General features: G+C 49.8%; 1 protein-coding gene across 3 annotated transcripts in view; it reads left to right on the plus strand.

Moving 5' to 3' along the window:
* Window positions 1-20,365, plus strand: part of ZC3H4 (zinc finger CCCH-type containing 4) — a 40,749-nt gene that overhangs the window by 6,690 nt on the left and 13,694 nt on the right. For all 3 annotated transcript variants that reach the window (XM_045531330.1, XM_045531331.1, XM_045531332.1), the window contains 9 exons: window positions 10,516-10,735; window positions 11,051-11,161; window positions 13,038-13,260; window positions 15,912-16,066; window positions 16,714-16,810; window positions 16,907-17,046; window positions 17,574-17,678; window positions 19,159-19,270; window positions 19,805-19,914. In XM_045531330.1, coding sequence (XP_045387286.1) covers window positions 10,516-10,735; window positions 11,051-11,161; window positions 13,038-13,260; window positions 15,912-16,066; window positions 16,714-16,810; window positions 16,907-17,046; window positions 17,574-17,678; window positions 19,159-19,270; window positions 19,805-19,914 — 1,273 coding nt within the window. The remainder of the gene's footprint in view (window positions 1-10,515; window positions 10,736-11,050; window positions 11,162-13,037; window positions 13,261-15,911; window positions 16,067-16,713; window positions 16,811-16,906; window positions 17,047-17,573; window positions 17,679-19,158; window positions 19,271-19,804; window positions 19,915-20,365) is intronic.

Raw genomic sequence — 20,365 nt, forward strand, 5'->3', positions numbered from 1 at the left:
TCTTTTGCAATTAGAATCTGAGTCAGTGCCACAGTCTTGGTAGGCCTCCTGAGAACTGGGAAGCCAGGACTGCCAACCGGGACCCTTTAGCAGGTCCTTCACCCTCTGCAGAGTCTCTGAGAGGAATGAGCAGCGTCTGTCCAGCCCATTAACCTTGTAATCTGGCTGATTCCGTTAAGATTTTGTTCATTTGGCAGCCAGGCTTGTCCTGTGCTTTTCTTGGAGCAGAAAAATTTTCAGAGGGGGCAAAGAATCCTTCTGAGAACTTTATTTAGAGTCGGGCTAGGGTTGTTAACTGCCTTTACCAGGCCTCGTATTTCCTTCCCGTGTCTGATCTGCCTTTTGCAGTTTCTGGCCACGATAAAGATAAAGAGTTGCTGCTGCTACTGCAGCTCACTAATACCCAACTGCAAAGTAGGTGCCTTAAAAATCAATTTTGGGGTTGGGCTCAGTGGCTAGATCCCAAGCAGATCCATCGGAAGATACCCCGGCTAAGCACCTGGCTCCCCTGTCCCAGTCATGCCTGTCTGTGGTCCCAGCGAGGGTAGAGTGAACCCCAGAGCCACAAAGCTCAGTACAGCATGGATGCTGCCCTGTTCTTTCCATACAGGGCTGGCCCTCTGCTAGTAGAGAGACGGTGGAGAGTGAGGGACAGCTATAGACATGGGAGCCAGGCAAACCTGATGTAACTCTTGACTTACTCAGCTCCTAAGTCAATCTCTTTTGTTTTCCCAAAGGGGTGACAGTGCCACGTGTGCAATGTCAATGTGAAGGTCAAAGATTACCTGTCAGGGCCCTTCTAAGTGCTTCTCATGCATTAGCTCATTTAACCTTCACCTCAGCCCTTTCACTGAAACAGAAACATGAAGTCACTTGTACCAGGTCGCAGAGTCCGTGTGCTGCGGGCAGAGTTAGAACCCTGGCAGCCAGTCCCCAGACCCCATCTCTGTACCTGTTAAACTGTGCCAGGTCTGGTACAATATTTTTCGTACTGCAGGGTATAGCCATTAGTGGGACCTGAAGCCCATTTATTGATTTGTCTCTTGAATTTGAAAACCAAAGAAATGGAAGAGGATAGAAAAGCAGAAAATGCAGTTAAAGTCGGCTTCGTGAAACTTTTGTTTGGGAGAAATGCGAAGGAGAAGATACAGGGCTGCATCTAGGATAAGGGTCGGGAAACGATGTTTCTGGGGCCAAAGCCAGCCTACCCAGCCTGTTTTTGTAGGTCAAGTTTGTTGGCACACAGCTACACTCATTTGTTCATTTAGGCAGCGGCTGCTTTTGCTCTACAACTGCGGAGTTGAGTAGTTGGGACAGAGACCATATGGCCTACAAGGCCAGGAAGTTCTGTAAAGTTGGCACTTTACAGAAAGTTGCTGGCCCTTCCGCTGGTATGGCGTGCACAGTGGCTGGTGTGCCTGCATGGCACTCATCACCGTTCTTGCTATGCTGGGCAGGAGGGAATGAGGAGCGGATACAGGTATTCTAATTAAAGCTGGCCCTAGAGAGGGTGGGAGCGTGCCACCCCTCCTCGGCCTGCCATGGCTCCATCATCCCTGCATTCCACTCCTTGTGAATGTAGAGGGCCAAGCCCAGGCTTTTGGACCCTTAAATGGAAGGGGTTTTCATTCCTTAGAAGTAACTGGAGCCTTCTTGAGGCCCGGTGTGGAAGTGGATCATAGCTAACACATCCCTGCTATGGCCCAACCCAAGGGAGCTGGGCCCAGACACTAGTGTCACTTGGCTAGATGTCTGTTGCAGGTGGCTTGGATTATTGCCCTCCTCATTTTCCTAACAGACACCAGGGCTTAGATTTCCTCAGGATTCCAGGCAGGGCCTGCCACTGCATGGGGTACCAGAGCAGTTACAGTAACCAAAGCTGATGGGCAACATATGTAGACTGCATTCCTGGGAGCACCGCCTTCGTCTGCACCGTTTGTGCAGCCATCACTTTCTGGCCTATCTGGAAGCCCTTAATGAACACTCAGAGAATGAGTTTTTGACTGAAGACACTTTTTCACCTACCTCCCCAGACTTTTAGGTGATCCAGGTTGCCAAAGGAAGTTCCTGGGAAGTTTTTTGTGTCTGTTGATGAAATTGACAAAAATGGTGTGGCTAGGTGAGAGTGTTGCTTCATTCACATAGACTATGTGTTGAGCACCCACATGCTCTGTACCTGGACCTGTGCTGGGCCCTTGGAAACTCAGGGTTAATGGGAGCCACTTTCTTAGCTGTCCTCAAGGAGCCCAGGGTGACATTAAATTAACTAATAGGTTGTATACAGATAATTCCAATTCTTCATAATAGAATCTTTAGTGGTGTATGAACAAATCTCAAGAATCCTAGGCCCAGGTCTATTTTTAGAGGAAAACATTAATACTTTATGTCAGTTGAACGTATGTTGTATGGAACTAGATTAATTCCTGTAAAAGGTTATTAACAAGGAAAAGTCTGTCTCAGTTCATAAGTTAAATGGTTAGACTTTGCTCTCTGGTGTAATAGAAATCAGTCATCCTTGGACGAGAACCAGCATCCTTGCAGCTTTAAGCCATCTGAAGCCCGGTTGGCATGAGAAGGTGGTTAGAAAACTCTTCATTGCTGAGAAGCAAATTCCAGAGGTTCATCTGCCAGGAGAAACTTGGATCTGAGAGAGAGATACCTTTGCTCAAGAATGCAAGCTGTTTTCAGAGCTGGTGGGAGCGGAAGAATAGCTACTCAGGCAGAGAGAATGGCATCTTTGTTTCTGCAAGGTTCCCCTATCGGCCTGGGTTTTTTCGTCAGCCTGTTTGAAACCGTACAGAAATTTTCTGCCTCAGAGGTTTGTGTGCTTGGACAAACCATAGTGTGGACGCTGTACACTTGGGGGTGAAGGTGTTCTTTTTCTCGTTAGGAGACTGGAATTTCCCTCCCTTGGACTTGCATTGCTTTCTCTTGGTCTTTGGACGAGTCCTATTTGGTTTTTTGCTGGGATTCCTCAGATCTTTCTGTGCACCTCTTATTCCCTAAGCTCTCCAAATAAATGTCTTTGATCAGATTTTTGAATGCCAGCATTCCTGCATTTGGTATTGGAAACACTCTATTGGTCTTGTATCTTTGCATTTAGGTAATTTTAACCTTGTATCTTTGTGTTTTGATAATTTTAAGTTTGTATCTTTGCATTTTGATAATTTTAACTTTGTATCTTTGCATTTATTGTGGGCTAGGTTTGTTCTAAGTGCTTGATTTACATGGTCTTGTAGAATTCTCCTCACGAAGCCACCCCAGAGGTGTGAGGGTTCCCTTTGCTTCATAGTTGAGGAAACTGGGGTACAGAGTGTTTAAGGAACTTGCCCAGTTAGTGTACCTCATTTTTGGGGCAATTTTTGGAATACTTTTTTTTTTTTTTTGAGACACAGTCTCACTCTGTTCCCCGGGCTAAAGTGCCGTGGCATCAACCTAGCTCACAGCAACCTCAAACTCCTGGGCTCAAGCAATCCTACTGCCTCAGCCTCCGGAGTAGCTGGGACTACAGGCATGCGCCACCATGCCTGGCTAATTTTTTCTATATTTTTAGTTGTCCAGCTAATTTCTTTCTTTCTTTCTTTCTTTTTTTTTTTTTTGAGACAGAGTCTCACTTTGTTGCCCGGGCTAGAGTGAGTGCCGTGGCGTCAACCTAGCTCACAGCAACCTCAAACTCCTGGGCTCAAGTGATCCTACTGCCTCAGCCTCCCGAGTAGCTGGGACTACAGGCATGTGCCACCATGCCCTGCTAATTTTTTCTATATATATATATTTTTAGTTGTCCAGATTATTTATTTCTATTTTTAGTAGAGACGGGGTCTCGCTCAGGCTGGTCTCGAACTCCTGACCTTGAACGATCCACCCGCCTCGGCCTCCCAGAGTGTTGGGATTACAGGCGTGAGCCACCACGCCCGGCCCCATTTTATGTGTGTATGTCTTGTTTTTTCCCACTTAATTATAAATTTCAGGGTGGGAACTGTTTTGTCACTTGACCTGTTCAGCAAATTATTCTTTTTCAGATAATTTCTAGTTGTCTTAAGGATAGAGGTTAACAGCTGGCCTTTCGGTTAGAAAGTCCTGGACTCAGATTCTAGTTCTGCTTCTTCCTGCTGTGGCCCCATTGACAAATTTCATCCCCTCTCAGAGCCTCAGTTTGCTTGTCTGTGAAATGGGGATGCTAATAATCCCTGCACAGGTTTGTTAATTATTTCAGTGAGAAGAGTACGAGTGAAGAGCTCAGTGTATGCCTGCCTGGCATGTAAGTTGCTGCTACAGAATATTAGTGACAAATACTTTGTACTGCTTTTGGGCTTTACAGGATCCCTGAGGTACCCAGGCATGTTTTAGAGTTGAGGAAAACAGGGCAGAGAGATTAGGCCTTGGTGAAGGGTGTAGAGGCCCCCAACCCAGATTCTGGCTCCCTGCTGGGAACTTAACTACTTGAGGACATTATTACAGTCTGTCCTTATGTTGCTGAAGTTGGCCCATTCAGACCTGCTTTTTTCTTTTTTAACTTTTTATTATGGAAAGTTTTTTTTTTTTCTTTAAAAAATTTTTTTAGAGACAGGATCTTGCTCTGTCACCCAGACTGGAGTACAGTGGCACGATCAGTCATAGCTCACTGCAACCTCAAACTCCTAGGCTCAAGCCATACTCCTGTCTCAGCCTCCCTAGTAGCTGGGACTACAGATGCGTGCCACCACACCTGGTCTCTCCTATCTGTTTTAAAGCAAACCTCATCTCATCTGTAAATTCTTCAGGACGCACCTCTAACTTTAGGATTTTTTGTTTAATATAACCACACAACTGTCATCATTCCTAACTATTAACAACAGTTACTTAGTATCTCAAATACCCAGCCTGGGTTCAGATTGTTCCGGTTTCCTCCATGTTGACTTCTGCCAGTAGGAGTGTTCATACCCGGATGCCAGCACTGTGCAGACGTCCTGCTTATGTTGAAGCTCGGGGTGCCGGTGGCTGGGCGGCTTTTCTCCCGTGGCTGAGCTGTGTGGTGATGTGGGCATGTTACCATGGAAATGGTGTGACATCACAGAGAGGGTTATGACCACGCCTGAGAATGTTGTGGGCAAGGGAGACACAGAACCCATTTGTTCTTGATTTCTAGTTGATGAACCCAGGTAGTAAGGACACTGAAAAACATGTGCAAGACCCAGAGGTTTATTTCAAGAATTTCCCGGCTCTGAAAATACCTCAGTGAGGTTTCCCCATGTGGCTGCTTCACCACGTCCTAAATCAAGGGACGGTCTCAAGGGCCTTTCTTAGGCACGAACCCTGAGCTAATTTTCTAAAGGAAAGGTTCTGTGCCTTCACTCCTAGTAAACCAGTGTCCTACAGGGTCGGATTTGGGGATCCTGGACTGCTCTGCTCCATTTAGGCCGGTTGTTAAACATTTGAAGAGGCAGAGCCTCCGTGTAATTTTTGTAATTTTGTCCCTAGTTAATGGGTCATTCAGAGCCTACCCAGGCAATTTGTTGAGAGTCTGGGCAGTTAATGATCATAACCCTGACCTTCACATTAACCTAGCCGCCTCTTGTCAAGGGCTCTCATGATCTTCAGGTAATAGCTGCTGCTCCCATGAGTTCCCATCTTTTTTGTTGTATTTTGCCTCTTTTTTTCCCCCTCCTTGTAAAGCAGGTAGATCCACAAACTCCGGGCCCCTTTCACCTTCCGTCTAACTCTCTTGTCTAGCGAGTTGTCATGTTGCCAAGCTTCATTTTTGTAGGGAGCCTTTGTTCCTTCTTCCGGGGGTTCAGCTCTTCCTGTGCTTTTTCCTCTTGGTCAGCCACTTGGTTGCTTTCTGGTACTGCCTAGATTAGAGCTGAGGAAGGGGAGATGTCGATTTTGTCAGTAGGATTGGTTGTCGGTTTTGTTAGAGGGTGGTGCTTGTATGGTCAGGGCCAAGTGAAGCGTGAACTTGTTGGCCAGCAGTCAGCAGTGTCCCCCAAAGGGAGTTGGCCGTAGCTTCCCCATAAAGAACATGCTTCCCAGTCAGCATTCCAGCTGGTTTAGGGTTATCCATGTGAGGTGCACTCATGCTAGCTAGTTCTTAAAACCAGTAGCTGCTATTTATGGGCTGCTTACTTTGCCTGCCACTCATGTCAAGGCCTTTATCCATATTATCTCATTTAACCTTCCTACCACTCCCCCCCACCTTTTTTTTCTGAGACAGGGTCTGGAGTGCAGTGGTGCCATCACAGCCCACTGTAACCTCAAATTCCTGGGCTCAGGCGATCCTCCTGCCTCAGCTTCCCTAGTAGCTGGACTGTAGGCACGCCTAGTTAAAACATTTAACCTTCACACCCCTTGTGATAGGTACTACTGTTATCCATTCTACAGATGAGAAAACCAGTGCTCAGGTTACATTCCAAGAGCACATTCTAGGGAAGAGGCAGAGCTGGTTGTGTTCATTGGTCTGCAGAAAGAAGCTTGACGCCCACATCTGTAGGGACAGGGCCAGCTCCCTTGGATATGAGGTATCTTTACCAAGTACTGTTTTTGGCAAAGCCTGTGGCAGGTGGTGAGCCCAGCATGCCTCTGGGCCCTGTGGGGTTGGCCCAGTAGGCAATCCTTAGAATGGGTGTCCAGATCTGTCTATTCTTTAACCCAAGAGGAGGAGCAGCCAGCTCTGAAAATGGAAACTTAAATGCCATGGAAGCTTGGTCCCTGAGGTACAAGGCAGAACTGACTCTAGGCAAGGCGTTGGCCTCTTCCCATTTCCTCCTGGGGGCCAGTTCCAAGTCAGGCTCCCCATGTGCTTGGTTTCCTGTCCCTGAGCACCCTGGCAGCCGACCCAGGTGCAGCCATGCCTGGGTACTGCCAGTCCAGGCCCTGGGAATAGAGCTTCTCTGCGCAGGCTGGCGCGTCAGGCTTTTCTCCTGCTTGCTTGTCTCAAGAGGGTTTGGCAGGTCTAGATTGAAATGATTAGCACAGTGTGGCTTCCCCCACTTTTCTTGGGGGATTATGTCACGGTCTATTAAGCGTGCTCCCTCGGTATTTAATCCCACTCTGACATGGATTTTGCTGGCAGTCTGTTAAGTGGCGCTGCTTAAACTGGTTGCTGTTTTGTGGAGATTGCCTTTGTGCAGTCGTGTCGATGGCCCAGGATTTGCACCCTGTCTCTCAGTTCCTTTTTTTTTCCTTTCTGTTGAACAGAGTCTGAAGAAAATAGTCAGACCTTGTATTCATGCAGGACGTTTAGCTGGGAGAGTGACCATCAGCAGAGGTTAGCCCAGGGCTCTGAGGGGTTCAAGAGCATGACATGGCTGGGTGGCACTGAGAATGCACAGTGATTGGTCCAGTGTCACCATCCCATGCCCCTTCATAAATCACCAGCAATGTTTTCTTCTTTTGAGACAGAGTCTCACTCTGTTGCCCGGGCTAGAGTGCTGGGGCGTCAGCCTAGCTCACAGCAACCTCAAACTCCTGGGCTCAAGCAATCCTTCTGTCTCAGCCTCCCGAGTAGCTGGGACTACAGGCATGTGCCACCATGCCCGGCTAATGTTTTCTATATATTTTTAGTTGTCCAGCTAATTTCTTTCTATTTTTAGTAGAGACAGGGTCTTGCTCTTGCTCAGGCTGGTCTTGAACTCCTGAGCTCAAATGATCCTCCCACCTCGGCCTCCCAGAGTGCTAGGATTACAAGCGTGAGCCACTGCACCCGGCCTGTTTTTTCTTAATCCTATTTATTTTTCAGCTTCTCTCAACTCTAGGGAAACAAAGTTGCAAGTGTTCACTACCACTTTTGTAAAAAGTTGCATGGGTGATTCTGGCTGAGCCGAGATATGCCTGGGCCTGTGAATAGAGATTTCGTGGAGAATCCCTCTTTGGCTAAAGTCTTGGTGGTGTAGATTTGAAGGCTGTACTTCTCTACCTTTGAAATGAAAAGGCTTTCTTCTAGAATCCTCTGGACGATGATGGTCTGGGCTCTCATGGTCTGGGCTCTCAGAATTCCTTGGGTGGTCTTTTGTCCCCCTAGCCCCAGGTGTTAGATGTAGAGCAGCCTGCACCTTTATCCCAGCCAGTGGGTGGCATTGGGACAGGGATGGCGGTTTCAGCTGACCTTGGGCAAGATCTTTGCCTGCCATGCTGCTGGTGTTGGGCACAGGTGAGAGGGATGTCTGAGGCCACCATCCGGCTCTGGCTCAGCCCACCTGGCCCTGTTTATCCTGGAGGCTGCCTTCTGGACTGAGTTTTTTTGTCACTTGTGTCTTTTTCCTACAAGGAAAATGCAGAAAAGGAGGTAGTCAAGTACCTGGCACAGAGTAGGTGCTCAAAAATATTTGTGGCCTGGACAGTGATCATGTCAGCTTTCGCCTTTCCAGATGAAAGGGTTGAGAGTGATGCTCTTTTTATTTTTAGCTTTTCTAAAAAGAAAACCAGCCTGTTATCTCCAGGCTGTCCTTCTTCCCCCGAGTTTCCCTGAGGTGTGGCCCTGGCCCGCCCCCGGTATTCCCACCAGGGACACAGGCGGGTTTGCTCCAGTCACCTCCCAGTGTCTGCGCAACTCCAGGCAGCAGGAAGTTTGCCATGTCACTGAAAAACAGCCTCTCCCCTGGGCCAAACCAGTTTCCCCAGTCAGGTGGCGCTTTTAATGTGGGTGAGGCATCCAATGAGGGCTCTGCTCTGCTGGCTGGGCTTGTGGGCCACACCCCAGCCGGAAGGTACCTCCCTTGTCAGGAATGACACCTGCCCCCATCCCACCCCCACCCGATCCAGTTTGCTCGGTGTCTTCCATCTTCCGAGGCGGCCAGGACAACCTCGCAGTTTACAGGAAACAAAACGAGGTGCACATCGGTCACCTCTCCATATTGTTTCCTTTGAAACAGCAGAAAGAATTCTGTGTCCTGCTTTGAGAGCTGCCCTTGACCTCTGCCCCGGGGTATCCGTGGGGCTGGGCCACTTTGGTTTTAAGTCGACGGGTCCCCTTTGAATTGGGAATGTGAGTTAATAGAAAAGCCTCTCTTGAAGGGCTTCTTGATGTTTGGGGAGCAGCTCTGAGGCGGACAAAGGGAATGCCCGAGTGAAAGGGCTGCGGAGGGTCCTTGGAGACGTCGGCAGTTTGTTGTTTCTCCACAAAGCCCGGCAGGACCTCCGGGGGCTCCCGGGCCAGGCCCGAGGAACGAGCGCGCCCGTCTGAGCGGCGAGGGCCTTCTGCGACAGCAGCTCCCTTTGTGGCCAGCCTTTGGGTCTGGGCTCGTGCGTTATTCTATGCGTTACCTCTTCTCTTTCTGTGTCCTGGTTAACTGAGATGGAAGGGATTCTCAGGCTCCCACGCGAGCCTTTCTGTGGTCATTCATGAGGAACTTTGGGAGATTTTTTTTTTTCTAAGTTAAAAAAAAATTTTTTTTTCCTTCACCAACTTCTGTACTTGTGAGAACTGTGTCTGTGGGTTTGGCTCAAAAACTGGATGCTTTGTCCGGCTGCTCCCTCCTTAACTCTTTGTTTCGTCCCTCACTGCCCCTCCCCCCCCCACTGTCTCCCCCTCTCCCTGTAGATATTTAGATGTGTAGAATGTCACATTGGCAGTGTCTGTCATGTTTTGGAGAGCACTTTTTACTTTTCAAAGTACCCGGGTTGCAGCAAAGTGAGGGAGTTGACAAATCAGGAGAATTGTAGGCTGGGGAGGTGGAAGGGAGCTGAGGTGGGTCAGAGGAAGGAGAGAGAGCAGGATCAGAGTAGTGGGAGGATCCCAGGAAGGGCCTGGGCCCCTTCCCCCTCCTCTAGCCCCTCCGTGTCCCCTTCCTCCAGCCAGCAGTGTGGGACTGACTGGGGTGGGTCAGACCTGGGAACCTAGGGCTGAGAGCCTGTTCACTAGTGGTTCTTACGGGGCTTCTGTAAAAAGCACATTTGGTGTTCTAGGGCCATAGCCCGGTCTGCCTGTGGGTGGAACCCAGGAAGCTGAAGGACGGCCCTTGTGCAGAGTCACTGCCCTCTCTCCACTGTCCACAGCCTAAGGTGGAGCTGACACTCAGCTCACAGAGGGCTGGGGCCGAGTGGGTGGCCCTGGGCCCCTGGGAGGGATGCTGTTAGTGTTCCTTGGGAGAAGGCACTTCTGTGGTCAAGTGCGTTTCAGAAATGATTCAAAGCAGAGCTGTGGGGGGTTCTACAGCATGAAGCATCATTGCAAATCATTGCAAATTTCCTCACTCAAGTGACCACAAAACCTTGTTGGTTTCTTCTCCTGAGAACTCTAGTCCTGTTGGGAAATCCTGGCATAGATTTGTCCCAGTGTTAGTGGTAGTACCTTTAAATTCCTACCCCTGTCCCCCAGCCGGGTTAGACTAAAGCAGGCACAGTCCTTTCAGGGGCAGGATGAGGGATCTCATGAATGGCATTGGCCCCCATGTCCTCCCAGGGCCTCTCCTGGGAATTACAGCTCTGCTCACAGCAGTCGGGCCCTCCGTTCCTGTCAGGCTCGGCCAGCCCATAGCCCTCAGCCCTCGTGGGTCTCCTCCCAAACCCCCTGTTCACTTTGGCTTTGGGGTTGGTTTGTAGGGAAGATGGTGAGTTGGAAGAAGGTGAACTGGAAGACGATGGGGCTGAGGAGACCCAGGACACCTCTGGAGGGCCTGAGAGGAGCCGGAAAGAAAAGGGGGAGAAACACCACAGTGATTCTGACGAGGAGAAGTCTCACAGGAGACTGAAGCGGAAACGGAAGAAAGAGCGGGAGAAGGAGAAAAGGAGGTCGAAGAAGAGAAGGAAATCCAAGCACAAAGTAGGTCTGGGGCAGTTCACTGGGGCTGCCACTGCTTGGCATCAGGCCTGGCCGAGAGCCCCAGGGGCAGAGCTTGTCCTGTCATCCCCCAGGGCACTCTTAATACTGTGTTTTCCTGTCCCAGATTGGTTAAAGACCTCTTTTTAAAGAGTTGGTAGCTTATGCTCCATTGCCACTAAATGCCCCTAGGTGAGGTGTTCCAGATGGAGCCCAGAGCCCTGCGGCACATTCTAGCATTGTCTGTCCCAGGGCTGATTGGTCCAGAGTGGCCTGCCTGCAGCGGGATCACTACGTCCACTTCCCCTGTCGTTGCAGCGCCATGCTTCCTCCAGTGATGAGTTCTCTGACTTCTCGGATGACTCGGATTTCAGCCCCAGTGAGAAGGGGCACCGCAAGTACAGAGAATACAGCCCCCCGTACGCGCCGGTGAGTACCTGCTGGGAGCCAGGAGAGGGAGAGCTACTCGGGTTTATTGAGCACGTGCTTTGCAGGGGGCATTCTTGCATGGCACTTGACATGGATTTTAGTCCTGTGAGATTAGGTATTGTTTTTAATCCCCATTTTATGGGTGAGGAAACTGAGACTTAGAACTGTTTCAACAAGGTTGCCCAGTTCTGAAGTGGAGGAGCTGGGAATTGAACGCAGGCAGTAGCTGATCTCTCTAAGACACACTCTTGAGCCATCTCCAGGCCCAGTCTCCCCTGTGGCCTTGGCAGGACTCAGTATGTTGCAGAGAAAGTTGCTGACTGGTCCGAGTCATGGCTGACCGACTTTTGCTGTTCAGAAATGCCCTTTTGTGGAAAATTGGCAAGAGAATCAAATGGCTACGGGAATAAATGATCCCAAGTGTCAAGTAGTCAGAAGTTAAATACTCATCGCGTTGTATCTCTGAGCTCAAGCAGAAATTTAAATTATTTGTTCAGTTTGTATACTGTTTTTTCCTCTAGAGGAATCCCATAAGAAAAAAATAACCTTGAATTTTCAGGTTTTGATGAGAAATATTTTGAAGTTTGTATCTCTTTAAAGCAGTCCCACGTATCCCAGGACTTGGCACCATCCAACATAAGGGAGGCTTTATTGTCAGGTGCTGGAGTTGCGATTGACCTGCTGTAGGTTCGGGCTTCAAACCTGGCGGGGCAGGGGATGGCAGGAACAGCGTGTGCTTTGATTGCAAGCTGCAGCTTGAGGCATTTTGAGATCTGCTCAAGTATTTGTGTGTGTGTCTGTGTATCTGTCTATATTTTGTATTGTCCTGTTTTTCTATAATGAGTGTAGATTTTTTTAATTAATAGACTTTCTTTTTTGGAGCAGTTTTAGGTTTGTAGAAAATTGAGCAGGCAGTACAGAGTTCCCCCTCCCTCTCCTCCATTCCTGTTATTAACAGTGTGGCACATTTGTTACACTTGGAGCCAATATCGATACATTGTTATTCCTTAGATCCATCATTTATATTAGGGTTCTAAGGTTCTTTGGGCTTTGTCCAAGGCATGGTGTTATGTATCGACCAGTTCAGTTTCTTCTCATCCAGATATAGGTTCACTGGCCTGAAAATCCCGTGCTCCTGCTGTTCATCCCTCTCTCCTCCTCCCCTGAAAGACCCCCTGGCAACTACCAATCTTTTTACTGTTTCCACAGTTTTACCTTTTCCAGAGGTAAAAGATAATGGCATGGTTGGAATCATACAGTATGTAGCTTTTTTAGACTGGCTTCTCTCACTCAGCAGTATACATTCACGGGTCCCCCATGTCTTTCTATGGCTTGGGAGCTCATTTCTTTTCTTTGCTGAGTAATAGTCCGTTGTCTGGATGTACCATAGTTTGCCCATTCACCTGTTGAAGGACCGCTTGGCTGCTTCCATTTTTAGGTATATCTTTAGCTTCATCTAGTGCCACTTGGCACCATCACACATTGGAAAGTGCCATTGGAGACAGCTGTGTGGGGTGACTGCCAAGCAGGCTGTGACTTGAATTCCAAGGCCCTGGGAAGATCGTGGCAGAGGAGCACCCCCCTGCCTTCCAGCCCCTCCCCACATGTGGCTGCTCTGCGTCCCTGGGAATTGCCCCCATCCATCAGGGATCCTGGCATGTGTATTTCTCAATTTTCTTTCAAGCTGTGGCTCTTGTGAAGAACAGAAACATCTGGGCCCCCTGCTCCCCACCCCTGGGTGAGAATCGATCATGACCCAGGGACAGTAGAGATTCCAGACAGACATGTCAGTTCAGGAAACTGGGGATCTTGGTGGCCTGGCCCAAGACCACAGGGGCTGGCTCACCCTCCTCCCCCTTCTCTCTCTGGGACTCAGTCGCACCAGCAGTACCCTCCGTCGCACACCACACCGCTGCCCAAGAAGTCCTACTCCAAGATGGACAGCAAGGGCTACGGCATGTATGAGGACTATGAGAACGAGCAGTATGGGGAGTACGAGGGTGATGAGGAGGAGGACATGGGCAAGGAGGACTACGACGACTTCACCAAAGAACTGAACCAGTACCGGCGGTCCAAGGAGGGCAGCAGCCGCGGCCGAGGTGAGCCCCACCTGGCAGCTTCTCCCCCAGTGGGTGTGAGTGGCCTGTATCATGGACCTCGGTGGCCCGGCCTCCTGGAACCTCCAGTCCAGGAGGGAAGACAGGCAGTCATTTAGGGCTGAGATAAGTGTACAGAGGAGAAGCCTGGTAGCTACACAACATGACGGGGGGACTGGAGCTAGCTTCATGGGGGGGCAGCGGGAAGAGGATCCCAGGCTGGGCTGTGGTTGGAGTCGGCGCCAGGTGTGTGACAGGGAGGAGGCCAGTGTGGCTGAAGTTGTTTTTGTTTTTGTTTTTGTTTTATTTTTGAGACAGAGTCTTGCTTTGTTGCCTGGGCTAGAGTGCTGTGGTGTCAGGCTAGCTCACAGCAATGTCAAACTCCTGGGTTCAAGCAATCCTCTACCTCAGCCTCCCGTGTAACTGGGACTACAGGCGTGCACCACCATGCCTGGCTAATTTTTTTTTTATGTATTTTTAGTTGTCCAGCTAATTTCTTTCTATTTTTAGTAGAGACGGGGGTCTCGCTCTTGTTCAGGCTGGTCTTGAACTCCTGACCTTTGAGCGATCTTCCTGCCTCGGCCTCCCAGAGTGCTAGGATCACAGGTGTGAGCCATCACACCTTGCTGTGAAGTTATTTTTTAAATTCCTTTCCTGGGCAGCCATGGAGAGAGAGAAGAGAAAGCTTCTCTCTCATCTGGGCCAGGCTAAGTGACAAGTGCCCTGACCCCCAGCGGTGCTCCCCATCCTCCTAGCCCCTATCACCTGACAAGGTGTGACTGCAGCCCAGTCATCTGCCACGCCTCTGAACCTTGAACCTATGGCTGACGGGAGGATGGTAGGGGAGGGCCAAGCAGCCGAGACCTAAGGCACCCCAGACGGGCCTCCAGAACCATCTCCTGCCAGAAAGACATCCTGCCTGAGATGGACTTCCGGAGTCTTCCAGCACAGAGGTTCTTAGACTTGCGACCCCTGCCTAAGGCCCAGCTTGTTTGGGTGGCTGTTCATTCTCCCGTTCTTCCAGCAGTCTTTCTTGGACACCTATCTGGGGCAGGCCCTGTGCTTTGGGGAAATCCTAGACTAGTGCTGTCCGTGGAGATAGGATGCAAGCCATCACGTCATTTCACATTTTCTAGTAGCCGCATTAAAAAAGTGAAAGGAGAGCCAGGCCCCTGTAGTCCTAGTTACTTGGGAGGTTGAGGCAGGAGGGTTGCTTGAGCCCAGGAGTTTGAGGCCACCCTGGCAACAAAGTCTCTATTTAAAAAAAAAAAAAAAGTGAAAGGAAACCAATTAAATTAATTTTAATAATCTACTTTATCACCCTAATACATTCAAAATCTTATTTCAACATGTAATCAAAATAGATAAATGAAACATATTCTCTCTTTTTTTTTCTTAACTAAGTCTTTGAAATCTAATGTGTGTTTTATACTCATAGTGTCTCTTAGGCCGGGCACGGTGGCTCATGCCTGCAATCCTAGCACTCTGGGAGGCTGAGGCGAGGTGGATCGTTTCAGCTCAGGAGTTTGAGACCAGCCTGAGCAAGAGCGAGACCCCGTCTCTACTAAAAATAGAAAGAAATTACATGGACAACTAAAATATATATAGAGAAAAAATTAGCCAGGCATGGTGGCGCATGCCTGTAGTCCCAGCTACTCGGGAGGCTGAGGCAGGAGGATCGCTTGAGCCCAGGAGTTTGAGGTTGCTGTGAGCTAGAATTATGCCATGGCACTCTAGCCAGGGTGACAGAATGAGACTCTGTCTTAAAAAGAAAAAAAAATAGGCCAGGCGCGGTGGCTCACGCCTTAATCCTAGCCTTCTGGGAGGCCGAGGTGGGTGGATCGCTCGAGGTCAGGAGTTCGAGACCAGCCTGAGCGAGACCCTGTCTCTACTAAAAAAATAGAAATAAATTATCTGGACAACTAAAAATATATATAGAAAAAATTAGCCGGGCATAGTGGCGCATGCCTGTAGTCCCAGCTACTCGGGAGGCTGAGGCAGTAGGATCGCTTAAGCCCAGGAGTTTGAGGTTGCTGTGAGCTAGGCTGACGCCACGGCACTCACTCTAGCCTGGGCAACAGAGTGAGACTCTGTCTAAAAAAAACAAAAAGAAAAAAAAGAAAAAAAAATAGCGTCTCTTAGCTTGGACTAGCACATTTCAGCTGCTCGGTGGCCTGGTGGCTAATGTGTTGGTGGCTGCCATATTGGACAGCGCAGCTCTAACTGGACAAGTACATGTGAGGCAGGGTAGTGATTTCTGTAGCAACCATGTGTCCAGAATGCTGAGGGACCCCCCTCTCCCCCCACTGAAGGGACCAGAGGGTCCTTAGTCTGCCTGGTGTAGCTGAGAAGGCTTCTTGGAGGAGGAGGAAGAAATAATTGACTTCAGGGGCAAAACATTGGTTTGTCAGCTGGGTGTGGTGGCATGCACCTATAGTCCCGGCTACTGGGGAGACTGAGGTAAGAGGATCGCTTGAGACCTGGAGCTGAAGGCTGCAGTGTGCTGCAGTTGTGCCTGTGAATAGCTACTGCACTCTAGCCTGGCAATATAGTGAGAACCCCGTCTCTTAAAAAAAAAGAAAAAGTGTGTTACTTTCTTTCTTGCCGGTGGGCTCTGCTCCCGCTGGAGGCTCACTGTCCGAATCTTCGTGCAGGCAGCCGAGGCCGTGGCCGGGGCTACAGGGGCCGAGGAAGCCGTGGAGGATCGCGAGGCCGAGGCATGGGCAGGGGCGGCCGAGGCAGGGGCAGGGGTTCTGTGGGAGGAGACCACCCCGAGGACGAAGAGGACTTCTATGACGAGGAGATGGACGTAAGGTTTTCTCTAGCCCTGGGGGGACGGGATGTGGCTGGTGCTCTGGGCTGCACGTGCTGTTGGGGGAGGCCAGGGAGACTGAGGCGGCAGGACATGTGGCCAGAAGGAAAGAAAGCCGCGGATGGCAGGTTTATGTGTTTAACAATGTTCGTTTGTCATTTTGGAAGAGATAAAACTTTCATGTGGTTTAAAATAGAAAAGGTGTCATAGGAGGGGCTATGAAAAAAATCCCATCTCTAGAGATAAGTTTCCTGGAAGTTCTCTAGAACTATTTCATGCCTTGACAGTCAAGTACATATATATTCTCCCCCACCGCCCCACACCCACGGAGGGGAGTGTGCTGCACTCTCTGTTCTGTTGCTACCCAGAGGCCTTCCATGCTGGTCCACGACAAGCTGCCATTTTTTTTAGAGCCACACAGCTGTCTGCCATGGACAGGGTGCCGGGCTGGATTCGCCCGTGAGTGGGAGTTTTCAGAGTGAAGTCTGCAAGGGAAAGGATTGGGACCACTCACCATTTGGGCTGTGACCTGTGAAGAGGGATCATAAGCATGAGTGCGTAGAGGGGGACACAGTCTGTAGTTGTGGACGGTATTTGTTGTTCCCTATGTCACACTTCCCTACCCTCTTCTTTCCGAATTCCAGTACGGAGAAAGTGAGGAGCCAATGGGAGATGACGATTATGACGAGTACTCCAAGGAACTGAACCAGTACCGCCGGTCCAAGGATGGCCGAGGCCGAGGTGGGCTGGGGCCTGGGAGGGGACGCGCTCGGTGGGGGCTCCTGGCAGCTGTGGGAAAAAGGGTCAGCAGGCTAACGCCGTCCCTCCTCTCTGCAGGGTTAAGTCGAGGCCGTGGCAGGGGTTCCCGAGGCCGAGGGAAAGGGATGGGCCGGGGCCGTGGTCGAGGTGGCAGCCGAGGAGGGATGAACAAGGGTGGAATGAATGATGACGAAGACTTCTATGACGACGACATGGGCGTGAGTCGACTCTTCTTTCTGATCTGACATTTTAGGCTGAGGTCCCTTCTGAGATTTTTGTCTTCAATGAGTCATTCCCTGAGGCTGATCCTGTCCCCTTGCTCCTATTAGCCATTCCGTGAAAGGCTGAGCAGCCTTAATTGTCTCTCCTGAGGGATGTGCCGCTGGTGAGACCCTCTGTGTTTAAAGCTGTGTCTTTAGCAGTACCTGCAGCTATGAGTCTTTGAGGTTTGCAAGCTTCTGGTTGATCCATCCAGTTAGCCCTGGAGGGTTTTACAGGAAGACCTGTGCCGCCTCCCCTGGGCGGTAGATGTGTTCCTGCACAGGTGTGAGCGACTCGGGGCTGCAGTAGCCAGCAAACCCCGCTTGGCAGCCTCAGTGGTTGTTGGGCACAACCTGAGGGTCGGTGCTCTGTGAATGCTCGAGGGAGTGCTAATCCCCTTCTCCCGTTACTCTCATTCACTCCCCACCCGTCTCTGCCCTTGCTTTTTATTCCCCTTCACATCTACATTCGGTTTTCCTAATAGGATGGTGGCGGCTACCGGAGGGGTGACCATGACAAGCCCCACCAGCAGTCCGACAAGAAAGGCAAAGTCATCTGCAAATACTTCGTGGAAGGGCGATGCACGTGGGTAAGGAGCCACTTGAAGTACCTGGGTGCCTCCAGGGTGCAGGGCCCCAACCCCCAGAGGACACATGGCCTCCAGGAATGTTCTGGGGGCTGTGGCTGGGTGGTTGGGAGGGATCATGTGATGGTCGTGTTCCTGTGGGCGCACTCATCAGTACTGAGAGGTGCTGGGGCTGCCAGACTCGCTTCACTTCTCAGAGTGAGAAGGGTCCACAGCAAGATGACACCCGTTTTTTACCTTTAGGAAGATTTTTTGGCCAGAATTTTGAACCAGTCTGTATGGCTTTGAATGTGTCTATAAAGGTTGATGCTAATGCAAAGATGTGATACATTCTGGTTAAGTTACAGAACTTCAAAGTTTAAGAAAGAATTATTAAAGCATCCACATAGAAGGGCTGTTGGAGGGGAATCAGGTTAGCTCTGGACTTCATAGCAGTGTTCAGTGCCAGAAGGTGGATAAATGACCACAGAGTTCTGAAGGAAACAAGCATGACCCAGTTACTTCAACTAGCCAAATTCTTATATAAATATAAAGACAGCAGGCGAGTACTGGCCACTGTGTGCTCAGGGGGTATTGTACCCATGCGTCCGTCTTGGGAAGAAATAGGTATTTTAAACAAATATATTGTGTTTAAAGTACTTCTAAATGATAGTTCAATATGTTTTTAGAAACTTGAAATAAATACGAGCAAGGAAAAATGAATCAATAGCCATTCCTGAGAGTTAGGAGATGGTGGTGAATGGTTCCTATGAAGCACAAATGATGAGGAATGAAGAACACAGAACACAAGCTTTGATCCTACTTAGGTGGGGTGGTTTTTTTTTTTTTGGCTTGTGTTCAACTGGCAGTAAAGGAAAGCTTAACTCCACTGGCTTCATCCCATAGACATGGAAGAAGTCTGGGGGTGGGTGGGCAGTACAAGGCTGGTGCAGTGGTCAGTGGCACCCCTGGGGACCTGGGCTCCTTTCTACATTCTATTCTGCTATATTTGAACGCGTGGCTTTTGTCCTCCTGGTTGCATGATAGCTGTGGTGCCTCCAGGCATCACATGTAAGGGCTATGAGGAAGAAAAATGGGTGAAAGGATTTTTTAATTCAGGAAGTGTGCTACCTGGGGACTTTTGCCTACATCTTTTTGGCTGGATCTGCAAGGGTGGCTGGGAAATGGAGTATTTTTAACTAGGCACGTTGTTTCCTAAACAAAATTGGGGTTCTGTTAGGAAAGAAACGTGGGCCTGGTTGTGGGTCGGTGACTAGCCCTGCCTGGTTGCCATACACCAAACAGTAAAAAGTGGTGAGTAAATGAGAGAGAGGGACAAGAAGAGGAAGAAAGGGGAGGAGAGAGTTGGAAAGAAGCAGGGACGAAGGGAAGGGGAGGCATGGGTACCGGGGGCGCGTGCTCCATCAGAAGCTCCACCGTTGGGAAGGCGCATTTGTGAGCCTCATAGCAGCACCACCTCACCATTTCATGGCTTCTTTTCCAGGGAGACCACTGTAATTTTAGCCATGACATCGAACTCCCAAAGAAGCGAGAACTGTGCAAGTTTTACATCACTGGATTTTGTGCCAGAGCCGAGAACTGCCCCTATATGCACGATATCCTTTGGTGCCTGCGTGTGAATCTGAACGAGGGCGCAGCACTTCTCTTCCCCTTCACAGTAGTGACAGCTGACCCTCATTGTGCTTTGCTCTCTCTGTGTGTCTCCATCTCATGTTGCCCTCGTACCCACCGTGTGTCGGGTCTGTTATTCCCATTCTGCAGATGAATAAACTGAGATGTACATGCCACACGTTCTCTCTTACATGTATTCTCAGGACTGGCCGGTACCATTGCCTGAGATTTTCCAACTGGTTTTATACTGCTGGGCAAGTCATTTTATCTTTCCCTTCCTGGTTGAGGATCAGAGGACCCAGCCCCAAGGCCAGTGTGGTGGGGCAGGAAATGTTCTAGAGCAGGGGGCTCGAGAACTGGGGTCTTCCCTCGGGTCTGCTGCCAACCCGCTGTGCAGCCCTGAGCGAGTCACCTCATCTCTCTGGGCTTCAGTTTCCTCAGCTCCAAAACAAAGGGGGTTGGACTCTGCCTTTGGGTGGTTCCATGAGATGAAGCATTTGCCTTAATTTGCCGTGAACGTGATTTTCCGTGCAAGTTGTACCACACAACTGGGAACTGCATCAATGGCGATGACTGCATGTTCTCCCACGACCCTCTGACTGAAGAGACGAGAGAGCTCTTGGATAAGGTAATGTCTGGGAGGTAAAGTGGGGGCCCGGACTAGTGGGGACCGGGAGGTGTGCTTTCATTGCCTGGCACTGTAGCCTGCTTCCCTGGCCTCTTCAGTTCCCAGTCCTATTGATCCGGAGATGAGCATTTTTTTTTTTTTTTTAAGAAACAGGATCCAGCTCTGTCTCAGGCTGGAGTGCAGTGGCTTGATTATAGCTCACTACAGCCTCAAACTCCTGGGCTCAAGCGATCATCCCACCTTGGCCTCCCAGAGTGTTGAGATTACAGGCGTGAGCCACCTTGCCAGGCCCTACTTTTAAGGAACAAACAGGGACTATGTTCCTTTCTGCAGGGAGTTGAGGTGGTTACATATGTATCTTATCTTGGGCGGGGAGGACAGTGTTCTTTTCTGCAGGGAGTTGAGGTGGTTACATATGGATCTTATCTTGGAGGGGGGGGGACTTCTGTGT

Source organism: Lemur catta, chromosome 19 (assembly GCF_020740605.2).
Source record: "Lemur catta isolate mLemCat1 chromosome 19, mLemCat1.pri, whole genome shotgun sequence".
In the NCBI taxonomy this organism is placed as follows: Eukaryota; Metazoa; Chordata; class Mammalia; order Primates; family Lemuridae; genus Lemur; species Lemur catta.